The sequence below is a fragment of the Rhinoderma darwinii genome, chromosome 2 (assembly GCF_050947455.1).
Source record: "Rhinoderma darwinii isolate aRhiDar2 chromosome 2, aRhiDar2.hap1, whole genome shotgun sequence".
Lineage (NCBI taxonomy): Eukaryota > Metazoa > Chordata > Amphibia > Anura > Rhinodermatidae > Rhinoderma > Rhinoderma darwinii.
Genome location: NC_134688.1, coordinates 40,957,960 through 40,978,379, shown reverse-complemented (window position 1 = coordinate 40,978,379; position 20,420 = coordinate 40,957,960). Strand labels below are relative to the sequence as shown.

At 42.1% G+C, this 20,420-nt stretch overlaps 1 protein-coding gene across 2 annotated transcripts in view; it reads left to right on the top strand.

The window, feature by feature from the left end:
- ALKBH8 (alkB homolog 8, tRNA methyltransferase) overlaps positions 1-20,420 on the top strand; it is a 64,310-nt gene that overhangs the window by 11,638 nt on the left and 32,252 nt on the right. For both annotated transcript variants that reach the window (XM_075849980.1, XM_075849979.1), the window contains exons 3-7: positions 792-1,032; positions 8,580-8,702; positions 9,234-9,329; positions 9,905-10,009; positions 10,980-11,050. In XM_075849980.1, the coding sequence (XP_075706095.1) occupies positions 792-1,032; positions 8,580-8,702; positions 9,234-9,329; positions 9,905-10,009; positions 10,980-11,050 (636 nt within the window). The remainder of the gene's footprint in view (positions 1-791; positions 1,033-8,579; positions 8,703-9,233; positions 9,330-9,904; positions 10,010-10,979; positions 11,051-20,420) is intronic.

Below are 20,420 nucleotides of genomic sequence, written 5' to 3'. Positions count from 1 at the left end.
TTCAATGGAGGCCTGTGACGGATTCTATACAGTGGCATCCATCACCCATAGACTACTATGTGAAAAAAACATACACATTTGTTTCACTGGACTCTGCAGGATTGAATTCCATAGTTTTTTGGGATTTTTTTGCGGTATACTAGCCACTCTCTTGGCCTCTGTCTGACAATGGAAACGTTTGTACATCTGAAATTTTCTGACTTGTACGTAAACAAAAAAACCTGATGTGAACATGGCCGAAAAACGATTTTTGAAAACGGATTGAATGGGTTTGGCCCTTGCCATAACTGGGTACACTCTCTATCACCCTCAAGCCAATTGGTAGTAAGGGGATAAAGAGGTTGTCAACTGATCACCGTGGGTCTGGCTTCCCTTACCCCAAGAGATCAGCTGTTATTGCAAGGGGAAGCTCCATGCGGCCACTCATTTCCTCTGCAACGGAAAATGTAGTATTATATGGCGCTCATTCTAATGAGAGGGTGACCATATAGTACACGGTAGTGTTGCATCGGCTCTCTGCTCTGGCTTGTAGAGGGAAGTCCCCCCTCTATGAGATCCATAGGCTCTTATAGGGTATATGAACAGGGGTGGTCCAGATGGCACTACCCCTTTAATCCCAGATCCAGCCTCACAGTGCACAGGCGTAGTACTGTAGCATTTCTGCCATCATGCTTGTTGTACAAAAATGAATATGGTGCTCATGGCGATCCATGCTCTGAGGGGCAGCGTGAAAATATAAATAAGTCTGACATGTTGCGGGTCACAGATGTCTCTTTTGACCTTTTATTCAGAGCCTGGTAGTCGCCAATGGAGGTCTGGGGAACGGAGTGAGCAGACAACAACTGCTTGATGTTCTGCAGACACATGGACTGGTGGAATCGCTGGTTATGCCCCCCAACAAGCCCTACTCCTTTGTGACCTATACGTCCCCTGAGGCGGCCATCAGCGCATACTCCTCACTCAGTGGTCAAGACCTCCTATCTGTGGACTCGGAGCAGAAGATCACTCTGTACCTGAGTTTTGTGGATAAAGGTATTGCTTTTCTCTAGTTCTATTCTTTCACAAGTGACATTTGTGTTACCTATGACTTCTTACACTGGGGGGCGCTGGGTGGAGTGAGGGGGGAACCTCCGCTGCCATGTTTCCTTTCACCGTTCCGAGAGAACTGAGCGTAGGTCTAGTAAAGCTGTAAATAAATGGCTGAAATTCTCCACCCCACAAAGTAAACCCATTGGAACAGGAGACTTCCATTATATAGGGCAGGATGTTAGCGCATGACGTCACAAGACGTGAGAGATGGACACATACAATATGATCAGACACAAGGTATCATACATTTACTATATATAAATAGCAGACAGTGATATACATAATATTCCGTGTAACTGGATGTCTCTTACTCATATTATTTGGAAGGAGACATTCAGGGTGAAGATGTACGAGGGTTTTCTGCTCATTCACTTCTAGGTAATGTCAATTAAATATGCCATAAAAGTGTGATTGGTGGGGTCCTGACCACTGGGACCCCCACAAGTCACAAGAATGAAGGGATCCATGTTATTATTCTTAGTGGACCCTCTGATCACACTTTTATGGCATGTATATTTGAGCAAAAAACCCTAACAGTCTCATTCCAACAATACATAAAAAAGCCATGAGGGGGTCTCCTGATTATACATTCCTATAAAAAAACATCATGTCTAGTTCACACAGAGTTTTTTGCAGGCAGATTTTTACTTGCCAGCGTTTTGGATACTTTATTTTTTTTAGCTTCTCTTGCTTATGACCGTTGAATCTAACGCAAAAACCACAGGCAAAAAACGCTCAAAACAAGCACTGCAGGTTTTTTATGCCTCCCATTGATTTCAATGGGCGGTTAGAGGCAGTGACGACTCGAAGAAAGAGCATAACAGTTTTTTTTTTGCGAGCGCCCAAAAGCCTCCTACGGAAAAGAACGCCTCTGCTACCCATTGAAATCAGTGGGGTCAATTTGGGATGTTTTTTGCACTGATTACGACATGACTGACCCTTACCCACATTTGGTGGTTTAACCCCTTCCCGACATTTGCCGTACATGTACGTCATGGAAAGCATTGACTTCCCGCATCTTGCCGTACATGTACGCCAAATGTTTGGGACCGGCTCAGAAGCTGAGTCGGTGCCATCATCACCGGATCTCAGCTGTATCTTACAGCTGACATCCGGCTGTAACGGCGGGGACCGAAATTAGCTTCGATCCCCGCCATTAACCCCTTAAGTGCAGCGCTCAAACGCGATCGCTGCACTTAAGGTGTTTGCAGCTCATCGGAACCCCAGTAATGAAATTGCCGGGGTTCCGGTGGCTGCAATGGCAACCGGAGGCCTAATACTGGCCTCCCGGTCTGCCTAGCACCGAAGCCGGTCAAGATCCGCCCGGCGGCGGAGCCTGATCGGCTTCCGTAGCTGCCGGCAAGATGGCGCCGGGTCAGGAGCTGATCCGACGTCATCAGCGGTGGAAGTCAGCTGTACTGTACAGCTGACATCCACCTGTAACGGCAGGAACCGGAGCTAGCTCCGATCCCTGCCATTAACCCCTTCGATGCAGCAATCGAAAGCGATTGCTGCATCGTAGCGGTTACTAGCAGATCGCCAGCCCTGACAGGCAATCGGGACTGGCGACTGCTGTTATGGCAACAGGAGACACAATGGTCTCCTGCTCTGCCATTACGGAAGCCGATTTAGGCCCCGCCGGGAGGCGAAGCCTAATCGGCTTGCTGTCAGTGAATGACTGACAGATCTAATACATTGCACTACATAGGTAGTGCAATGTATTAGAAAAAAAAAAATCTGACCGTTGGACCTTCAAGTCCCCTAGTGGGACTTGAGAAAAAGTGTAAAAAAAATATAAAAAAGTGTAAAAAAAAGTGCAAAAAATAAAAGTTTGAAAACAATAAAAGTTTCAAGTAATCAAATAAAACACAATCCCCCTTTTACTCTTATCAAGTCCTTTATTATTGAAAAATAATAATAAACCATATGTATTTGGTATCGCCACGACCGTAACGACCGGAGGTATCAAAATATTATATTATTTATTGCACGCGGTGAACAGCGTAAAAAAAAAACGTAAAAAACGTTACCAGAGTTTCTGTTTTTTGGTCACTTTGCCCTACAAATATTAGAATAAAAAGTGATCAAAAAGTCGCACGTATCCAAAAATGGTACCTATAAAAACTATAGCTCGTCCCGCAAAAAACAAGCCCTCATACACCTCCGTCGACAAAAAAATTAAAACGTTATGGTTCTCACAACTTGGCGACAGAAAAAATACATTCTTTTTACAAAAGTAATTTTATTGTGCAAAAAGTTGTAAAACATGAAAAAGTTCTATAAATTAGGTATCGCCGGAATCGTACTGACCCACAGAATAAAGTTAACATGTAGTTTATAACGCATGGTGAACACTGTATAAAAAAACGAAAAAAGCTGTGCCAGAATTGCGTTTTTTTGTTTACCTGGCCTCCCAAAAAATAGGATAAAAGGTGATCAAAAAGTTGCATGTACCCCAAAATGGTACCAATAATAACTACAGCTCGTCCCGCAACGAACCAGCCCTCATACCGCTACGTCTATGAAAAATAAAATTAGTTATGGCTCCAATAAGTCAGGAAATAAAAAAATATGCAGTTGTGCCCGAGGGGAACATTTCTTCAGTTTGAAGAGGCGATTTATCAAGGACCTAAAATTAGGGAACCAGGAAAGGGAGGGCCCAAACATATCCGCTGGAAGCGACGGTGCCCGTATTATACCAGGACAACACTTCCTAGCAAAATTCCCCAAACTACAAAGGCGCGGAGTGTGGATCAAAAGGGGGATAATAAAGGACGCCATATATCAGTGCGACACCGGCCTGTGCAGAAATGATTGTGTCACAGCGTAACACACATCTATGGATTATTTTATTGTTTTTTTTTTACCCCATTATTATACCACCTGACTATGCCCCTTATATACTCCGACCGGCTTACATATGCCCTACATTATAAACGGAAACACCAGTAAGACTCCAAACAAAACTACTACCAAGCAAAATCCACGCTCCAAAAGCCAAATGGCATTTCCTCCCATCTGAACCCTACAGTGTGCCCAAACAGCAGTTTCCTTCCACATATATGGCACCGTCATACCCGGGAGAACCCTTTTAGCAATTTTTGGGGTGTGTGTCTCCAGCGTCATAAGCTTGGCATGACATATTTGCCACTGAATGGCATATCTAGGGAAAAATATAAATTTTTAATTTGCACCATCCACAGCGCATTCATTTATGGAAAAGACCTGTGGGGTGAAAATGCTCACTACACCCCTTAATAAATGCCTTGAGGGGTGCAGTTTCCAAATAGGGTCACTTCCCAGGGGTTTCTTTTTATTATTTCACATCTGAGCCTCTGCAGTTGTGAACCAATACTTTGTAAATCGCCAAATTAGGCCTCAATTTTACATGGTACGCTTTCACTCCTGAGCCTGGTCGACTATCCAGGCAAGAGATTAGGGCCACATGTAGGGTGTTTCTAAAACCAGGAAACCCAGCATAATAATTAGAGAGCTGTCTTGTTATGGTGGCACAAGCCGGGCACCACATATTGGCATATCTATGGAAAAAAATCCCATTTTCACTCTGCAACATCGAGTTCACACTAATTTCTACAAAACACCTGCAGGGTTAACATGCTCACTACACCCCTAGGTAAATGCATTGAGGGGTGTAGTTTCCAAAATTGGGTCACTTCTGGGGGGTTTCCACTGTTTTGGGCTCACAGGCGCCCAGAAATCAATCCAGCAACATTTGCACTCCAAATGGCGGTCCTTCCCTTCTGAGCCCTGCCGTGTGCCCAAACAGCAGTTTATGACCACATATGGGGTATTGCCGTACTCGGTAGAAATTGCTTTACAAATGTTGGGTTCTTTTTTTTCCTTTTATTTGTTGCGAAAATGAAAAAATTTGCGCTAAAGCTACGTCTTATTGAAGAAAAAGGATTGTTTTTATTTTCACTGCCCAATTCTAATAAATTCTATGAAACATCTGTGGGGTCAAAATGCTCACTACGCCCCTAGATGAATTCCTCAAGAGGTGTAGTTTCCTAAATGGTGTCACTTTTTGGGCGTTTTCATTGTTTTTTCCCCTCAGGGGCTTTGCAAATGTGACATGGCCGCCGCAGACCATTCCTGCTCAATGTGATCTCCAAAAGCCAAATAGCGCTCTTTCCCTTCTAAGCCAAGCCGTGTCTCCAAACAGCCGTTTATTACCACATGTGGGGCATTGTTTTACTCGGGAGAAATTGCTTTACAAATTTTGTGGTGCTTTTTCTCCTTCAGTCCTTGTGGAAATGAGTAAAAATAAGCTAAACCTACATTTTCTTTGAAAAAATGTTGATTTTTATTTTCAGGGCCTACTTCCAATAATTTCTGCAAAAAACCTGTGGGGTCAAATCGCTCACTATACCCCTAGATAATTTCCTCAATGGGTGTAGTCTCCAAAATGGGGTCACTTGTGGGGGGTTTCCACTGTTTTGTCTCCTCAGGGACTTCGTAAATGTGACATGGCCTCCGCAAACCATTCCTGCTAAACTTGAGCTCCAAAAGCCAAATGGCGCTCTTTCCCTTCTCAGCCCTGCCGTGTCTCCAAACAACCGTTTATTACCACATGTGGGGTATTGTTTTACTCGGGAGAAATTGCTTTACAAATTTTACGGTGCTTTTTCTCCTTTAGTCCTTGTGGAAATGAGAAAAAAAATCGCTAAACCTACATTTTCTTTGAAGAAATGTTGATTTCAATTTTCACGGCCTACTTCCAATAATTTCTGTAAAAAACCTGTGCGGTCAAAATGCTCACTATACCCCTAGATAATTTCCTTGAAGTGTGTCGTTTCCCAAATGGGGTCACTTTTGGGGGATTTTGACTGTTTTGGCACCGCAAGAGCCCTTCAAACCTGACATGGTGCCTAAAATATATTCTAACAAAAATAAGGCCCCAAAATCTTCTAGGTGCTCCTTTGCTTCTGAGGCCGGTGCTTCAGTCCAGTAGCACGCTACGGCCACATGTGGGATATTTCCTAAAACTGCAGAAACTGGGCAACAAATATTGAGTTGCATTTCTCTGGTAAAACCTTCTGTGTTATAAAAAAAATTGTACTAAAAATTTATTTCTGCAAAAAAATATGAAATTTGTAAATTTCACCTCTATTTTGCTTTAATTCCTGTGACATGTGTAAAGGGTTAAGACATTTTCTAAATGTTGTTTTGAATACTTTGAGGGGTGAAGTTTTTAAAATGGGGTGACTTTTTGGGGGTTTCTAATATATAAGGACCTCAAAGCCGCTTCACAACTGAACTGGCCCCTGTAAAAATAGCCTTTTGAAATTTTCTTGAAAATGTGAGAAATTGCTGCTAAAGTTCTAAGCCTTGTGATGTCATAGAAAAATAAAAGGATGTTCAAAAAACGATGCCAATCTAAAGTAGACATATGGGGGATGTTAATTAGCAACAATTTTGTGTGGTATATCTGCCTGTCTTACAAGCAGATACATTTAAATTGAGAAAAATGTTAATTTTTGCAATTTTTCGCTAAATTTTGGTGTTTTTCACAATTAAATACTGAACATATCGAGCAAATTTTGCCAGTAACTTAAAGTCCAATGTGTCACGAGAAAACAATCTCAGAATCGCTTGGATAGGTGAAAGCATTCCGGAGTTATTACCACATAAAGTGACACATGTCAGATTTGAAAAATGAGGCTCGGTCAGGAAGGTCAAAAGTGGCTAAAGAGGGAAGGGGTTAAATACCAAAAATGTTTGTTTACAACCTTAGGAACCCTATGACACTACAATACCACATCAAAAGCCATGCATAAATGAACGGGCTGGTACAGGGACCGTGCCATTAGCCTGGTCAAATAAAATATATTAGGAAACCTCTCTAAATCATTTATGCTGCAGGTTTCTAGGAAGATCATTTGTAACTGCTAACCTGTTCAATATATTACATGGTCCACACTAAATTCTCAGTTTTTGTTGTTGTTTCAAGTCATAATAGCTGGACTCAGTATACAGAAGTGTGATAAGACATTAGACAACACTTCGGCCTCATGCACATGAACGTATTTTTGTCCTCCCGTAAATACTGGCGTAAATACGGGTCCTTGGTCACACGTATTCGACCCGTATTGCACCAGTATTTACGGACCCGTGCCCGTAAATATGGGTCTGGTGTCACCCGTATTCCACCCGTATTTACGGGAACGTTTTCGCTGCAAAATTACACTGCACTAATCGGCAGCCCCTTCTCTCTATCAGTGCAGGATAGAGAGAAGGGACAGCCCTTTCCGTAATAAAAGTAAAAGAAATTCATACTTACCCGGCCGTTGTCTTGGTGACGCGTCCCTCTCTTGACATCCAGTCCAACCTCCGTGGATGACGCGCAGTCCATGTGACCGCTGCAGCCTGTGATTGGCCTGAGATTGGCTGCAGCGGTCACATTGGCTGAAACGTCATCCCAGGAGGCCGGACAGGAGGAAGAAGCAGGGAGTTCTGGGTAAGTATGAACGTCTTTTTTTTTTTTACAAGTCGATCTATATTGTGATCGGAAGTTACTGTTTAGGGTACTGAAAGAGTTACTGCCAATCGTTTAACTCTTTCAGCACCCTGGACAGTGACTATTTACTGACGTCGCCTAGCAACGCTCCCGTAATTATGGGTGCACACACGTAGTCACCCGTAATTACGGGAGCCCCATAGACTTCTATGGGCCTGCCTGTGCCGTAATTACGGCCTAAAATAGGACATGTTCTATATTTTTCAACGGCACGGGCACCTTCCTGTAAGCATACGGGGAGGTACCCGTGGCCAATAGAAGTCCATGGGCCCGTAAAAACGTGCCGGAATTACGGCCCATAATTACAGGCATTTTTACAGTCGTGTGCATGGGGCCTAAGAGTGAGGGGACTAAAGAATGGAGCTTGGAGTCTGTGCTGGTTTTAAAAGCTTCAGGTCTAATGCAGGTCTGTGATATAAAGTGTCACAAAAGATGGACAAGATGACAATCAGTGATTTTATGTATTTAAAGCGATTATCCAGTATAAACCCCTGATGGTTCCCCACCAACTAGCTGATCTTGGGGGTGGATCCAAATTTGGGGAAGCAGCTGCTGACATCTTATTTGTCACTACAGGAAAATAAAGCATTGTGTTCACTGAAAAGAGTTGCAAAACTTTTCATTGTGATATTCTGCAAGTACCATATTCGAAAAAACGTATGCAGTTTTTTCCCCGCAGATTATCATGTAAGTCGCATGTAAATCCCATCATGGGATAAAAAAAACCAAAAACAAACCACATGAAATTAAAATAGTTTCACCACAGTAAAATGTCATCATCTTAACTCTGTGATACTTGTACCAAATAGCTGCTCAATAAAAATCCAAGCTAAGCGGTGCTAAATCCTTTAATCTAGGCCTTCTAAATATTACTTGGAGTCAGGACCTGTGTACTGGAGACTTTGCTTTATTTTTTTCTTGAGTGTAAATTTTATTTTCCTTTTATTCACAGTTGAAGTAAAAGAAGTGTCGCCTCCGGCGTTACCCCCTGGCCTGCTGGTTGTAGAAAACATTGTTTCTCCAGAAGAAGAACTTGTACTGTTAGAAAATATTAATTGGGAGACCGATAACTCCAGTAAGTATTATATGAGCTTTAGACAATCAATAAACACCCACAGATTACATTGTTGTAGCAGTTGGCACATGTAATTGTCACAGTTTTTATCGATGTAACCTAGACTTCCAAATGAACTTCAATAGTTCTGCTGGTTGCTATTGGAAAACGTCAACAAGCTTGTCGACAGACACATCCCTTACAGTTTATCTGAGCTCCTACAATCCAGCGGAACAGTTATCTTTTCCTACATGAGGTTACGATACAGTCCGTGGTGTACAGATAACATATCCTAGAATACAAATCACCAGAGCAAGCAAGAGTTCTGTGCAGAAATGCTGTGAGATTTCAGCTCTGGAGTCAGCAGAATTGTTAATGCAGCTCGGGAGTATAATACAGGCTGTAACTCAGGATTAGTACAAGATAAGTAATGTAATGTATTTACAAATATACTAAAAATGTTTATGAAGATTAATTCTAATTGCAAATTGGTTTTCAAATGTTAATACCTTCTTTTAGCTAATGCATTTTTCCTTTTAAATCTACTCGCAGATCAGAAGTCACTAAAACATAGGCGGGTGAAACATTATGGATATGAGTTCCGATATGATAATAATAACGTAGACAAGGACCAGCCTTTGCGAGGGGGTGAGTTTTATAGACTTGAAAGCAGGCTTTGTCATTGCAGCGTGTATGGCACCTCAGAAGTGAAGCATGGCCAATGAGAGTAGACCTTATCCACACCGTGGTTATAAAGGATCCTCAAGAATAAGTAGCATACTATTTATTCCCGCAGATTCCGCACTGATAAAACACCGGATTAGCACCACCACTGAATGGGGCCAATTCTCGTGCGGATACGCGGCAAACCAAATTTAGATTTGTGCCACTGATACTGTTATAAGTAAGCAGGATTTATTTAAAAAGGAACCTAACGAAACCTACTAGAATCCATTGACTTATAATGGGGTCCCTTGACAGCAAGAATAGCGCTGCAGACTACCATTCTTACCATCAAAATTATATTGTGATACAAACCTATCAGCTGTGTAAGCAGGACTAGATCCGGTCAGGTTTTTAGACTGAGTGTAAGTAAGAATATTTCTAAGCAAACATCGTAAAATGCTAAAAATATTAGAAAGTTGCAGAACTATTCATTTTACAATCATTAAGCTTTATTTTCAGGAGACACCAATAGGTTTCTTTATCATTTCTTCTTACAGGTCTTCCAGAGTTCTGTAATGTCTTACTGGACAAATGTTTGCATCGGAGGCTTATAAAGAATATGCCCGACCAATTAACCATAAACCAGTATGAGCCCGGGCAAGGTAAGACAGAATCCTTCCATACAAGAACCTATTGAGAGAAAGTTGTATGTCTGCTGTTGGCATCACTTAGTAAAACAAAATACTATTCACCTCTGGTCAGATATGGATCAGTAAGTGTGTAGTCACGCGGCAGAATTTGTTGCAGAAATTTTCCGCGACTGAAAATCAGTTCCATTCATCTGAATGGAACTTGTAGAAATCTATGCACCTGCGGCAGAAACAACACCATTCAGATGAATGGAACTGATTTTCAGTCACAGGAAACTTCTGCAACAAATTCTGCCGTGTGTGACTGCACCTTAAAAGCCAATGTCAAGCAGCAGCTGCAAAAGCAAATAGGATTTTAGAGTGTATAAAACGAGAGATAAAAACCTGTGACTGAAATGTAATATTACCCCTCTATGAATCCCTTGTAAGGCCACATCTTGAATATGGAATTCAGTTTTGGGCTCCAAATTGTAAAAAAGGTTATAGGAGAACTGGAAAGGGTTCAAAGGCAACTAGATTATTAAATGGCCTTAGAGGTGATCTTATTAACCTCTATAGATATATGTGTGGTCAATACAAAGAACTAACAAATAATCTGTTCTTTCCAAGCACTCTACAAAGGACCAGGGGATATTCATTGCATATGGAAGAAAGACGTTTCAGACATTAATATAGGAAAGGGTTCTTTACAGTTACAGTCAAGCTATGGAATGCCCTACCCCAGGCGGTAGTGATGGCCGATACTATGTCAGCATTATAAAAAGGCTAGATGTTTATTTACTGACAAATGGCATTGTGGGTTATAATTAATCAAGCAATGAATGGCGGGTAACTTATTGAGAAACGTTGAACTTGATGGAACTGTGACTATTTTTCGACCTATGTAACTATGTACATCCGCAAACAACCATAATCCGCAGGACCGTATTTTACCATGTAATGGAAGATATGGCCATGACCTCACTGTTTCACTGTTTCCTAGGTATTCCACCCCATATTGATACCCATTCTGCATTTGAAGATGAGATCATCTCTTTGAGCTTGGGATCAGAGGTAATAATAAACCATGAACTGTATTCATATTCAGAATGTGTTCTCTGTTATATATGAGCTTGTATGGAAGCAGTTACCGCTGTGGACAACCTATTATATGCAGCTGATCTCCACAGAAAAGCATATTGTGTGAGCTCCCCCCATCATTATATATTGCCAGGAAAACCAATAGATAAATGCTCATGTTCCCTGAAAAAAATATAGCTTTACAAAGTACCCACTGAGATTCTCCAAACTGTGTCTCTCAGTTCCCCCCTTACCACTACTTCACAATGTCCTCCCCTGAGCAACAGCTGGAACAACCTTCGCAAACTCCAGCTGCTGTAAAACTACAATTCCAAGCATGCCCTGACAGCCTTCCTCAGGACAAAGAAATAGAAGAATTTCTCCAGCTCACCGGTCTTGGCGTTTGATCCTGGGTTGCGCACCGGTCTTCGAGGTGGCACTCGGTTGAATCACAATAGAAAGGAAAAAATAATTTTGTTCCATCGCTGGGTTTAAAAGGAATATTTTCCACTTTATTGAAAATTTGCTTAAAAATTGCAGCAAGCACTGAGGGGTGGATGCAGGGCTCAGCGCATACACCCCTCTGAAACAACGGCTGTGCGAACGGCCCCATTGAAATACACGCGTCCGTGTGACGGCCGTTGTATTTGACGGTCGTCTGCATTCGTCCTAGTTGTGATGAATTTTATCCAAACTTTTTAGCTTTTTTCTTTTTCATTTGAACACGGTTTAAAGTTTTAATGTATTTCGATGCTCCAGCAAATACATTGTTTATTTCCAGCATGTGAACATGAAATCATCATTGTGTTTGCCAGCTAATTTAAATAATTGAGAAATGATACACCGCTAAAATTCACAGGAAAGCAGCAAAGATCAATAACATTTTCTCATTTACTCCCATTTAGTATTAGCAAAATAAATAAACTTTCAGCAGAATCAAAAAAAGTTACGGCTGCAAATGCTTCATACATTTCTTGTATAGTTCCAGAGTGGAGACAATAAATAGGATTGCCCAATGCTGGCCATGGACTTACAGCGTACCTCCGGTCCAACATGAAAACCTCACATAGCTCCTGACCCGCGTGCAGTACCGGTCTCAAATGTTTTTGTCCAAAACGCAGCCATTTCTTTTTCAGATATGTCTTTTTAATTGGGACCATGAAGTCTGTGTGCAAAACGTAATCTCCTATGTAGCTGCTGTGTTCATTCCCCGGTCACCATCACAGTCCGTGGCCGCTCCTCCGCTCTCTCCACACCGTCTGCTAGTCATTTGCTGCCACAGCCATGCCATTTCAACCTGCAAAGACTGAGCTGATGCAACCTGAGACCCCTTATGGGAGTATTACCTTCTTCTGGATCAACACTGTAGGATTATAGGTTGCACTTGAAGGACCGGTGTTTTTTTTTTTAACAACTATGTAATCATACTTTATAATGAGCATAGTCTTCCGTATCCAAGGCACTTTTATTGCCAAATCTATTTCAGTGAGAAAGAGACGTGGTCACGATAGTTCACATTACGCTTAAGTCTTCAGTTTTTGCACTTAATGGATTAAACAATGATCAGAATGAACAGAGCAATGGGACGTGACAGACAGTATAGTGTATTAACACCTTAACACAGAATCACATACATGCACGTCATGGCAAGGCAACCCCTCCAACACTCTGACATACATGTACGTGATGGTTTTTTATGCAGGCACAGAAGCTGTGCCCACATGATCACCGCGGGAGCCAGGCTGTGACTGACTGGTGGGCTCCGGCTACAATGGCTGACATTGGAGGAATCTCCAATCCTAGCCGTTCAATCCCTTAAATGTCGCTTTCAATAGCGACCGCGGCAATTCAGTGGTTTGACAGAGGAAGGGGATCCCTCTGTCCTCCATCGGCGGCCGGCGACCGTGAGCTGCCAATGGGTGACAGAGGGAGCCGGAGCCTAATAAAGGCTTCCAGGCGTGCCCTTGCTAAATGCCTATTAGACCTGCCAGAGGCATGGCCTAATAGATTTCCTGTCAGTTTTACACTGACAGGCAGTAATTCTTTGTAGTATACCAAAGCATTATATTAGCGATCAAAAGATTGCAAAGTAAAGTCCCCTACTTTGTGGGACAAAAACAAAATGAAAACAGTTAAATAAAGTTTATTTAAAAAACATATACAGTTAGGTCCAGAATTATTTGGACAGTGACACAAGTTTTGGCATTTTAGCTGTTTACCAAAACATATTGAATATAGAGTTATATAATCAATATGGGCTTAAAGTGCAGACTCAGCTTTAATTTGAGGGTATTCACATCCTAATTTGAGGATGGGTTTAGGAATTACAGCTCCTTAATATGTAGCTAACTCTTTTTCAAGGGACCAAAGGTAATTGGACAATAATCTCAAAAGCTATTTAATGGGCTGCATGGGCTATTCCCTCATTAGTCCATCATTAACTAAGCAGGTAAAAGGTCTGGAGTTGATTCCAGGTGTGGCATTTGCATTTGGAAGCTGTTGCTGTGAACCCGCAACATGAGGTCAAAAGAGCTCTCAATGCAAGTGAAACAGACCATCGTTAGGCTGAAAAAAATAAATCAAAATCCATCAGAGATATAGCACAAATGTTAGGAGTGGTCAAATCAACAGTTTGGTACATTCTTGGAAAAAAAAGAGCAATGTGGTGATCTCGTGAACTCTAAAATACCTGGACGTCCACGGAAGACAACAGTGGTGGATGATCGTAGAATCCTTTCCATAGTGAAGAAAACCCCCTTCACAACATCTACGTGAAGAACACTCTCCTGGAGTAGGTGTATCAGTATCTAAGTCTACCATAAAGAGAAGACTTCATGAGAGCAAATACAGAGGTTCACCACAAGGTGCAAACCATTAATCGGCCTCAAAAATAGAAAGGCCAGATTAGACTTTGCCAAACAACATGTAAAGATGCCGCCCAGTTCTGGAACAGCATGAAACTAAGATCAACCTGTACCATAATGATGGGAGGAAGAAAGTATGGAGAAGGCTTGGAACAGCTAATGATCCAAAGCACACCACATCCTCTGTAAAACATGATGGAGGCAGTGTGATGGCATGGGCATGCATGGCTGCCAAAGGCACTGGGTCACTAGTGTTTATTGATGATGTGACTGAAGACAGAAGCAGCCGGATGAATTCTGAAGTGTTCAGGGATTTACTTTCTGCTCAGATTCAAAGAAAATGCATCAACCAAATTTCATTGGGGTACAAACTGTATTCTGCAGATGATTTGCACCTAAATGGAAGGGGGTCCGCTGTGCTGGGGGAGAGAATTCTAGCTGGGGTGGCGGAGTGTTTAAACTATGGCTGAGGAGGGAGGCCAATGTAGGAAATAAAGGGGTAGTTAGGTTAGAGAGGGGTCAGACTATATTGGTGGGGGGAGAAACAGACGGTGGGGAGAGGACTAGGCAACAAGATAAGGAGATCCTTTTGTTACAAAACAGCAGTGAAAATAAAAAGGCCCAAATGTCAAATAATCACATTTCTGATAGTGAAAGTGAAACATTTAAAGGCAAGTTAAAGTGTATGTTCACAAATGCCAGAAGTCTAGCAAGCAAAATGGGGGAGCTGGAGGCCTTAATACTGGAAGAAGATATAGATATAGTTGGTGTTGCTGAAACATGGCTGGACTCTTCACATGACTGGGCTGTAAATCTACAGGGTTTTACACTGTTTCGGAAAGACAGGGCAAATAGGAAAGGTGGTGGTGTATGTCTGTATGTGAGAAGCGATTATGAAGGTGAGTGTAAATGAGACATTAGAGGGTGAAGACTGTGAGGAGGTTGAAACCTTGTGGGTGGAATTACAAAGGGAAGTAAACACTGAAAAAATTACTTTTGGTGTAATTTATAGACCCCCAAATATAACTGAGGAGATGGGAGGTCAGCTATATAAACAGATGGAGCGGGCTGCACAGGCGGGTACTGTTGTGATAATGGGAGATTTTAATTATCGGGATATTAATTGGTGTCATGGTTCGGCTTCAACTGCAAAGGGGAGACATTTCCTCAACCTGTTGCAGGAAAATTTTATGTGCCAGTTTGTGGAAGACCCGACTAGAGGTGAAGCTCTGTTGGATCTGGTCATTTCTAATAATGCAGAGCTTGTTGGGAATGTCAATGTTCGTGAAAACCTCGGTAACAGTGATCATAATATAGTTACATTTTACCTATACTGTAAAAAACAAACGCAGGCTGGGAGGGCAAAAACATTTAATTTTAAGAAAGCCAATTTCCCCAGGATGAGGGCTGCAATTCAGGATATAGACTGGGAAGAACTAATGTCAAATAATGGAACAAATGATAAATGGGAGATTTTCAAATCTACTTTGGGTAATTATAGTGCAAAATGTATTCCTACAGGTAACAAGTATAAACGACTAAAATTAAACCCCACATGGCTTACACCTTCTGTGAAAGGGGCAATACATGACAAAAAAAGGGCATTTAAAAAATACAAATCTGAGGGTACATCTGCAGCCTTTGTAAAATATAAAGAGCTTAATAAAATTAGCAAAAATACAAAATGAAAGGCAGGTGGCCAAGGATAGTAAAACAAATCCTAAAAAATTCTTCAAGCATATAAATGCAAAAAAGCCCAGGTCTGAACATGTAGGACCCTTAGATAGTGGTAATGGATGAATGTAGATATGGTCCAAGCTAAATTAAATAAAATAAATGTACACAAGGCCCCGGGACCAGATGGGTTACACCCTAGAGTTCTTAAAGAGCTTAGTTCAGTTATTTCTGTCCCCCTCTTCATAATATTTAGAGAGTCTCTCATGAGTGGTATAGTGCCAAGGGACTGGCGCAGGGCAAATGTGGTGCCTATTTTCAAAAAGGGCTCTAGGTCTTCGCCGGGTAATTATAGACCAGTAAGCTTAACATCAATTGTGGGGAAAATGTTTGAGGGGCTATTGAGGGACTTTATACAGAATTATGTGACAATAAATAGCATTATAAGTGACAGCCAGCATGGTTTTACAAAGGACAGAAGCTGTCAAACCAACCTGATTTATTTTTGGAGTACAGATTTTGCTGGTTTGGTTTTCGGGTGCCATGTCGCATTTGCATTTGCAGAGCCCCAGAGGTATCAAAGCAATGGAAACCCACCAAAAGTGACCACATTTTGGAAACTACACCCCTCAAGGAATTCATTTATGGGTAATGTGACCATTTAGACTCCATAGTTTCTTCACAGAACTTATTTGAATTGGGCTGGGAATGAAAACAAAATTTATTTTTTTCAAATAATATGTAGTTTTGGCTGAAAATTTCTTATTTTCACAAGAAACAAAATACCCCATTCTGTTGCGCAATTTGTTCTGAGTGCCGCAATACCCCATTTGTTGTGATAAACTGCCGTTTGGGCCCATGGGAGGGCTCAGAAGGAAAGGACCACCATTTGGCCTACTGGGGATTTTCTAGTGCGAAGTCATGTATGCAGAAGCCCCTGAGATACCAGTACAGTTGAAACCCACAAGAAGTGACCCCGTTTTAAAAACTACACCCTTAAGGCATTCATCTAGAGGTGTAGTGAGCATTTTGACCGGAGACCTACACCCCATAAACTGTAATGTGGGTTCTCCCGGGTATGGCAATACCCTACATGTGGCTGTTATCAGCTGCCTGGACACACAGCAGGGCCCAGAGGGGAAAGACGAGGGGGGATAAGCTGTGTGGAGTGCATCAGGGTAAGTAAAATTGGGGTAAATTATAAACCAAGGGATGTATGATAAATTTTAAAACACTCTTTCATACAGAGCTCTGGTTATTCGGGACACATGTTACATTGATATATTGTGTCATCCATTATCGCCCTCTTATAGCAGACTTTGCACCTCTTTTGACTTTTTCCTTTCTTGCCAGTTTGGGGAACTTCCCCTGGAAAGTGTTGCCGCCCTGGGACGATGCGTGTGGCTCCGCTTCCAGAAGTACTGGGTGCCCCCCCTTCTTGGTCCCTAAAGATTAGGTTCTTGATAATCACCTCTTGAAATTCCAGGAAAGTTCCCGTCTGGCCTGCACATCGACGTAGCATGTACGCATTGTACAATGCCATCTGTATGATGTGCCCGGCCAGCTTCTTATAGCACACCGCATGGCGCTGTAGGGCTTCAGGGCTTGATCTTACAAGTCCATCCCTCCCATGTACCTATTGTAGTCCAGGATGCAGTCTGGTTTGGGGGTGGCCTTTCCTTCATATATCCTAAACCTGTAGGTATACCCTGATGCACTCTCACAGCTTATACATCTTCACGCCATACCTTGCCCTCTTACCCGGCAGGTACTGGCGGAATTGAACCCTCCCTTTAAAATGTACCAGGGACTCATCAATAGAAATACACTTCTCGGGGGTGTATGCTTGGGAAAACCGGGCACTGGAACGGTCTAATAGGGGTCTCCGTTTATACAAACGGTCAAAACTGGGGTCATCTCGGGGTGGGCACGGCTCATTATCAGTATAATGTAAGAAGCGAAGTATTGCCTCATTTATTTATTTTTTTAGGTTCCAGTTCAGCTCTGAAGTTGCTTTGAGGGGCCCATATATTAGAAACCCCTATCAAATACCCCATTTTAGAAACTAGACCCCTCAAAGTATTCACAACAGCATGTAGAAAGTTTATGAACCCTTTAGGTGTTTCACAAAAATTTAGAGCAAAGTAGAGGTGAAATGTAAATTTTTTTTTTGTCAGAAAATCCTCTTTATACCATTTTTTTTATAACACAAAAGGATTTATCAGTGAATTGCAACTTAATATTTATTGCCCAGATTCTGCAGTTTTCAGAAATATCCCACATGTGGCCCTCGGGCGGTAATGGACTGAAGCACCGGCCTCCGAAGCAAAGGAGCACCTAGTGGATTTTGAGGCCTCTTTTTTATTAGGCACCATGTCCGGTTTGAAGAGGTCTTGTGGTGCCAAAACATTGGAAACCCCCCAAAAGTGACCCCAATTTGGAAACTAGACCCCTTGAGGAATCCATTGTAGTTTTCTTGGGGTGCATGCGGCTTTTGATCAGTTTTTATTCTATTTTTAGGTGGCGTGGTGACTAAAAAACAGCAATTGTACGATTGTTTTTTTTTTCTTTTTTTTTTACCGCGTTCACCGTGCGCTATAAATGACACATTCACTTTATTCTGCGGGGCGATACGATTACGGCGATACCAGATGTTTATAGTTTTTTTTTATGTCTTATGGCGTTTGCACAATAAAATACGTTTTGTAAACAATCATTCACTTTTTGTGTTACCTTATTCTAAGAGCCATAACTTTTTTATTTTTCAATCAATAAAGCCGTGCGTGGACTTATTTTTTGCGTAACGAACTGTAGTTTTGATCAGTACCATTTTTAGGTACATACGACTTTTTGATCTCTTTTTATTCCATTTTTTGGGAGGTGAAGTGACCAAAGAATTGTGATTCTGGTTCGGTTTATTATTATTTTATTTTACGGCGTTCACCGTGCGGGATAAATAATGAAATAATTTTGTATTTCAGGCCGTTACGGACGCGGCGATACCAATTATGTATAGTTTATTTGTTTGTTTATATATTTTTATTAATAATAAAGGACTGATAAGGGAAAAAGGGGGATTTTTACTTTTAATACTTTTAAATCTTTTATTTTCTTATTTTTACACATCTTTTTTTAACTTTTATTTTTACATGTCCACTAGGGGACATGAGGGCAGGAGGCCCTGATCGCTATTCTAATACACTGCACTACGTGCGTAGTGCAGTGTATTAGAACTGTCAGCTACTCACTGACAGCAAGCATAGTGGGTCCTGACGTTGTCAGGACCCACTAGGCTTCCGTCTATGGCATAGCCGGACGCCATTGTTTGGTGTCCGGTTGCCATAGTCACCATCGCCGGCCGCTATCGTGTAGCAGGCCGGCGATGGCAGCTTAACCCCTAAAAAGCCGCGATCTCTATAGAACGCGGCTTATAAGGGGTTAATCTTCGGGGACACAGCGATCGGTCCCCGCTGTAGGAGCTGTGGCAGCTGCTGAACAAGACAGCAGCGTCACAGCTCCTGTATGTGTCGGGAGCACGGCCGAAACGGCCGTTACTCCCGAGACGTACTGTTACGGCATGGAGCGCGAACGATACAGCTGCCATGACGTAATAGTACGTCCAGGAGCGGGAAGGGGTTAAAGAGGCTCTGTCACCAGATTTTGCAACCCCTATCTCCTATTGCAGCAGATCGGCGCTGCAATGTAGATAAGAGTAACGTTTTTTTGTTTTTTTTAAACGAGCATTTTTGGCCAAGTTATGACCATTTTTATATTTATGCAAATGAGGCTTTCTAAAGTACAACTGGGCGTGTTTAAAGTAAAAGTACAACTGGGCGTGTATTGTGTTCGTTACATCGGGGCGTTTTTACTTCTTTTACTAGCTGGGCGTTGTGAATAGAAGTGTATGATGCTGACGAATCCGCATCATCCACTTCTCTTCACAACGCCCAGCTTCTGGCAGTGCAGACACAGCGTGTTCTCGAGAGATCACGCTGTGACGTCACTCACTTCCTGCCCCAGGTCCTGCATCGTGTCGGACGAGCGAGGACACATCGGCACCAGAGGCTACATTTGATTCGCAGCAGCATCGGCGTTTGCAGGTAAGTCGATGTAGCTCGGTTTGCAGGTAAGTCGATGAATCAACTGTAGCCTCTGGTGCCGATGTGTCCTCGCTCGTCCGACACTCGTAATCTCGCGAGATTACGAGGTAAACGAGATTTCGCTTCCCTTGCTGGAAATCTCACAGAAAAGATTCAGAAGTGTCAGGATTGTGAATACACATGATGTCCAGGCTGGAGGTCATGTGTATTCATTATCAGGGCACTTGTGTATGTGGCTGCACATCGTTCTAGTAAGAACACTATGTGCTGTGTAAATGAATGGAGAGGAGTGCATGATGCTGATTGGTCACTGATTCGTCAGCATCATACACTTCTATTCACAACGCCCAGTTAGTAAAACAAGTAAACACGCCCAGTTAAAAACACAATACACGCCCAGTTGGACATTTCAAAGCTCATTTGCATATATATAAAATAGCTCATAACTTGGCCAAAAATTAACGTTTTTCAAAAAAAAAACTTTACTGTTATCTACATTGCAGCGCCGATCACATGCAATAGGAGATAGAGATTTGAGAATCTGGTGACAGAGCCTCTTTAAGGCAGAAAGACCCACAAACAAGCAACAAGTGAAGACAGCCGCTGTAAAGGCCGGGCAAAGCATCACAAAGAAGGAAACCCAGCGTTTGGTGATGTTCATGGGTTCCAGACTTCAGGCAGTCATTGCTGCAAAGGATTCTCTACAAAGGGCTGAAAAAAAGACAT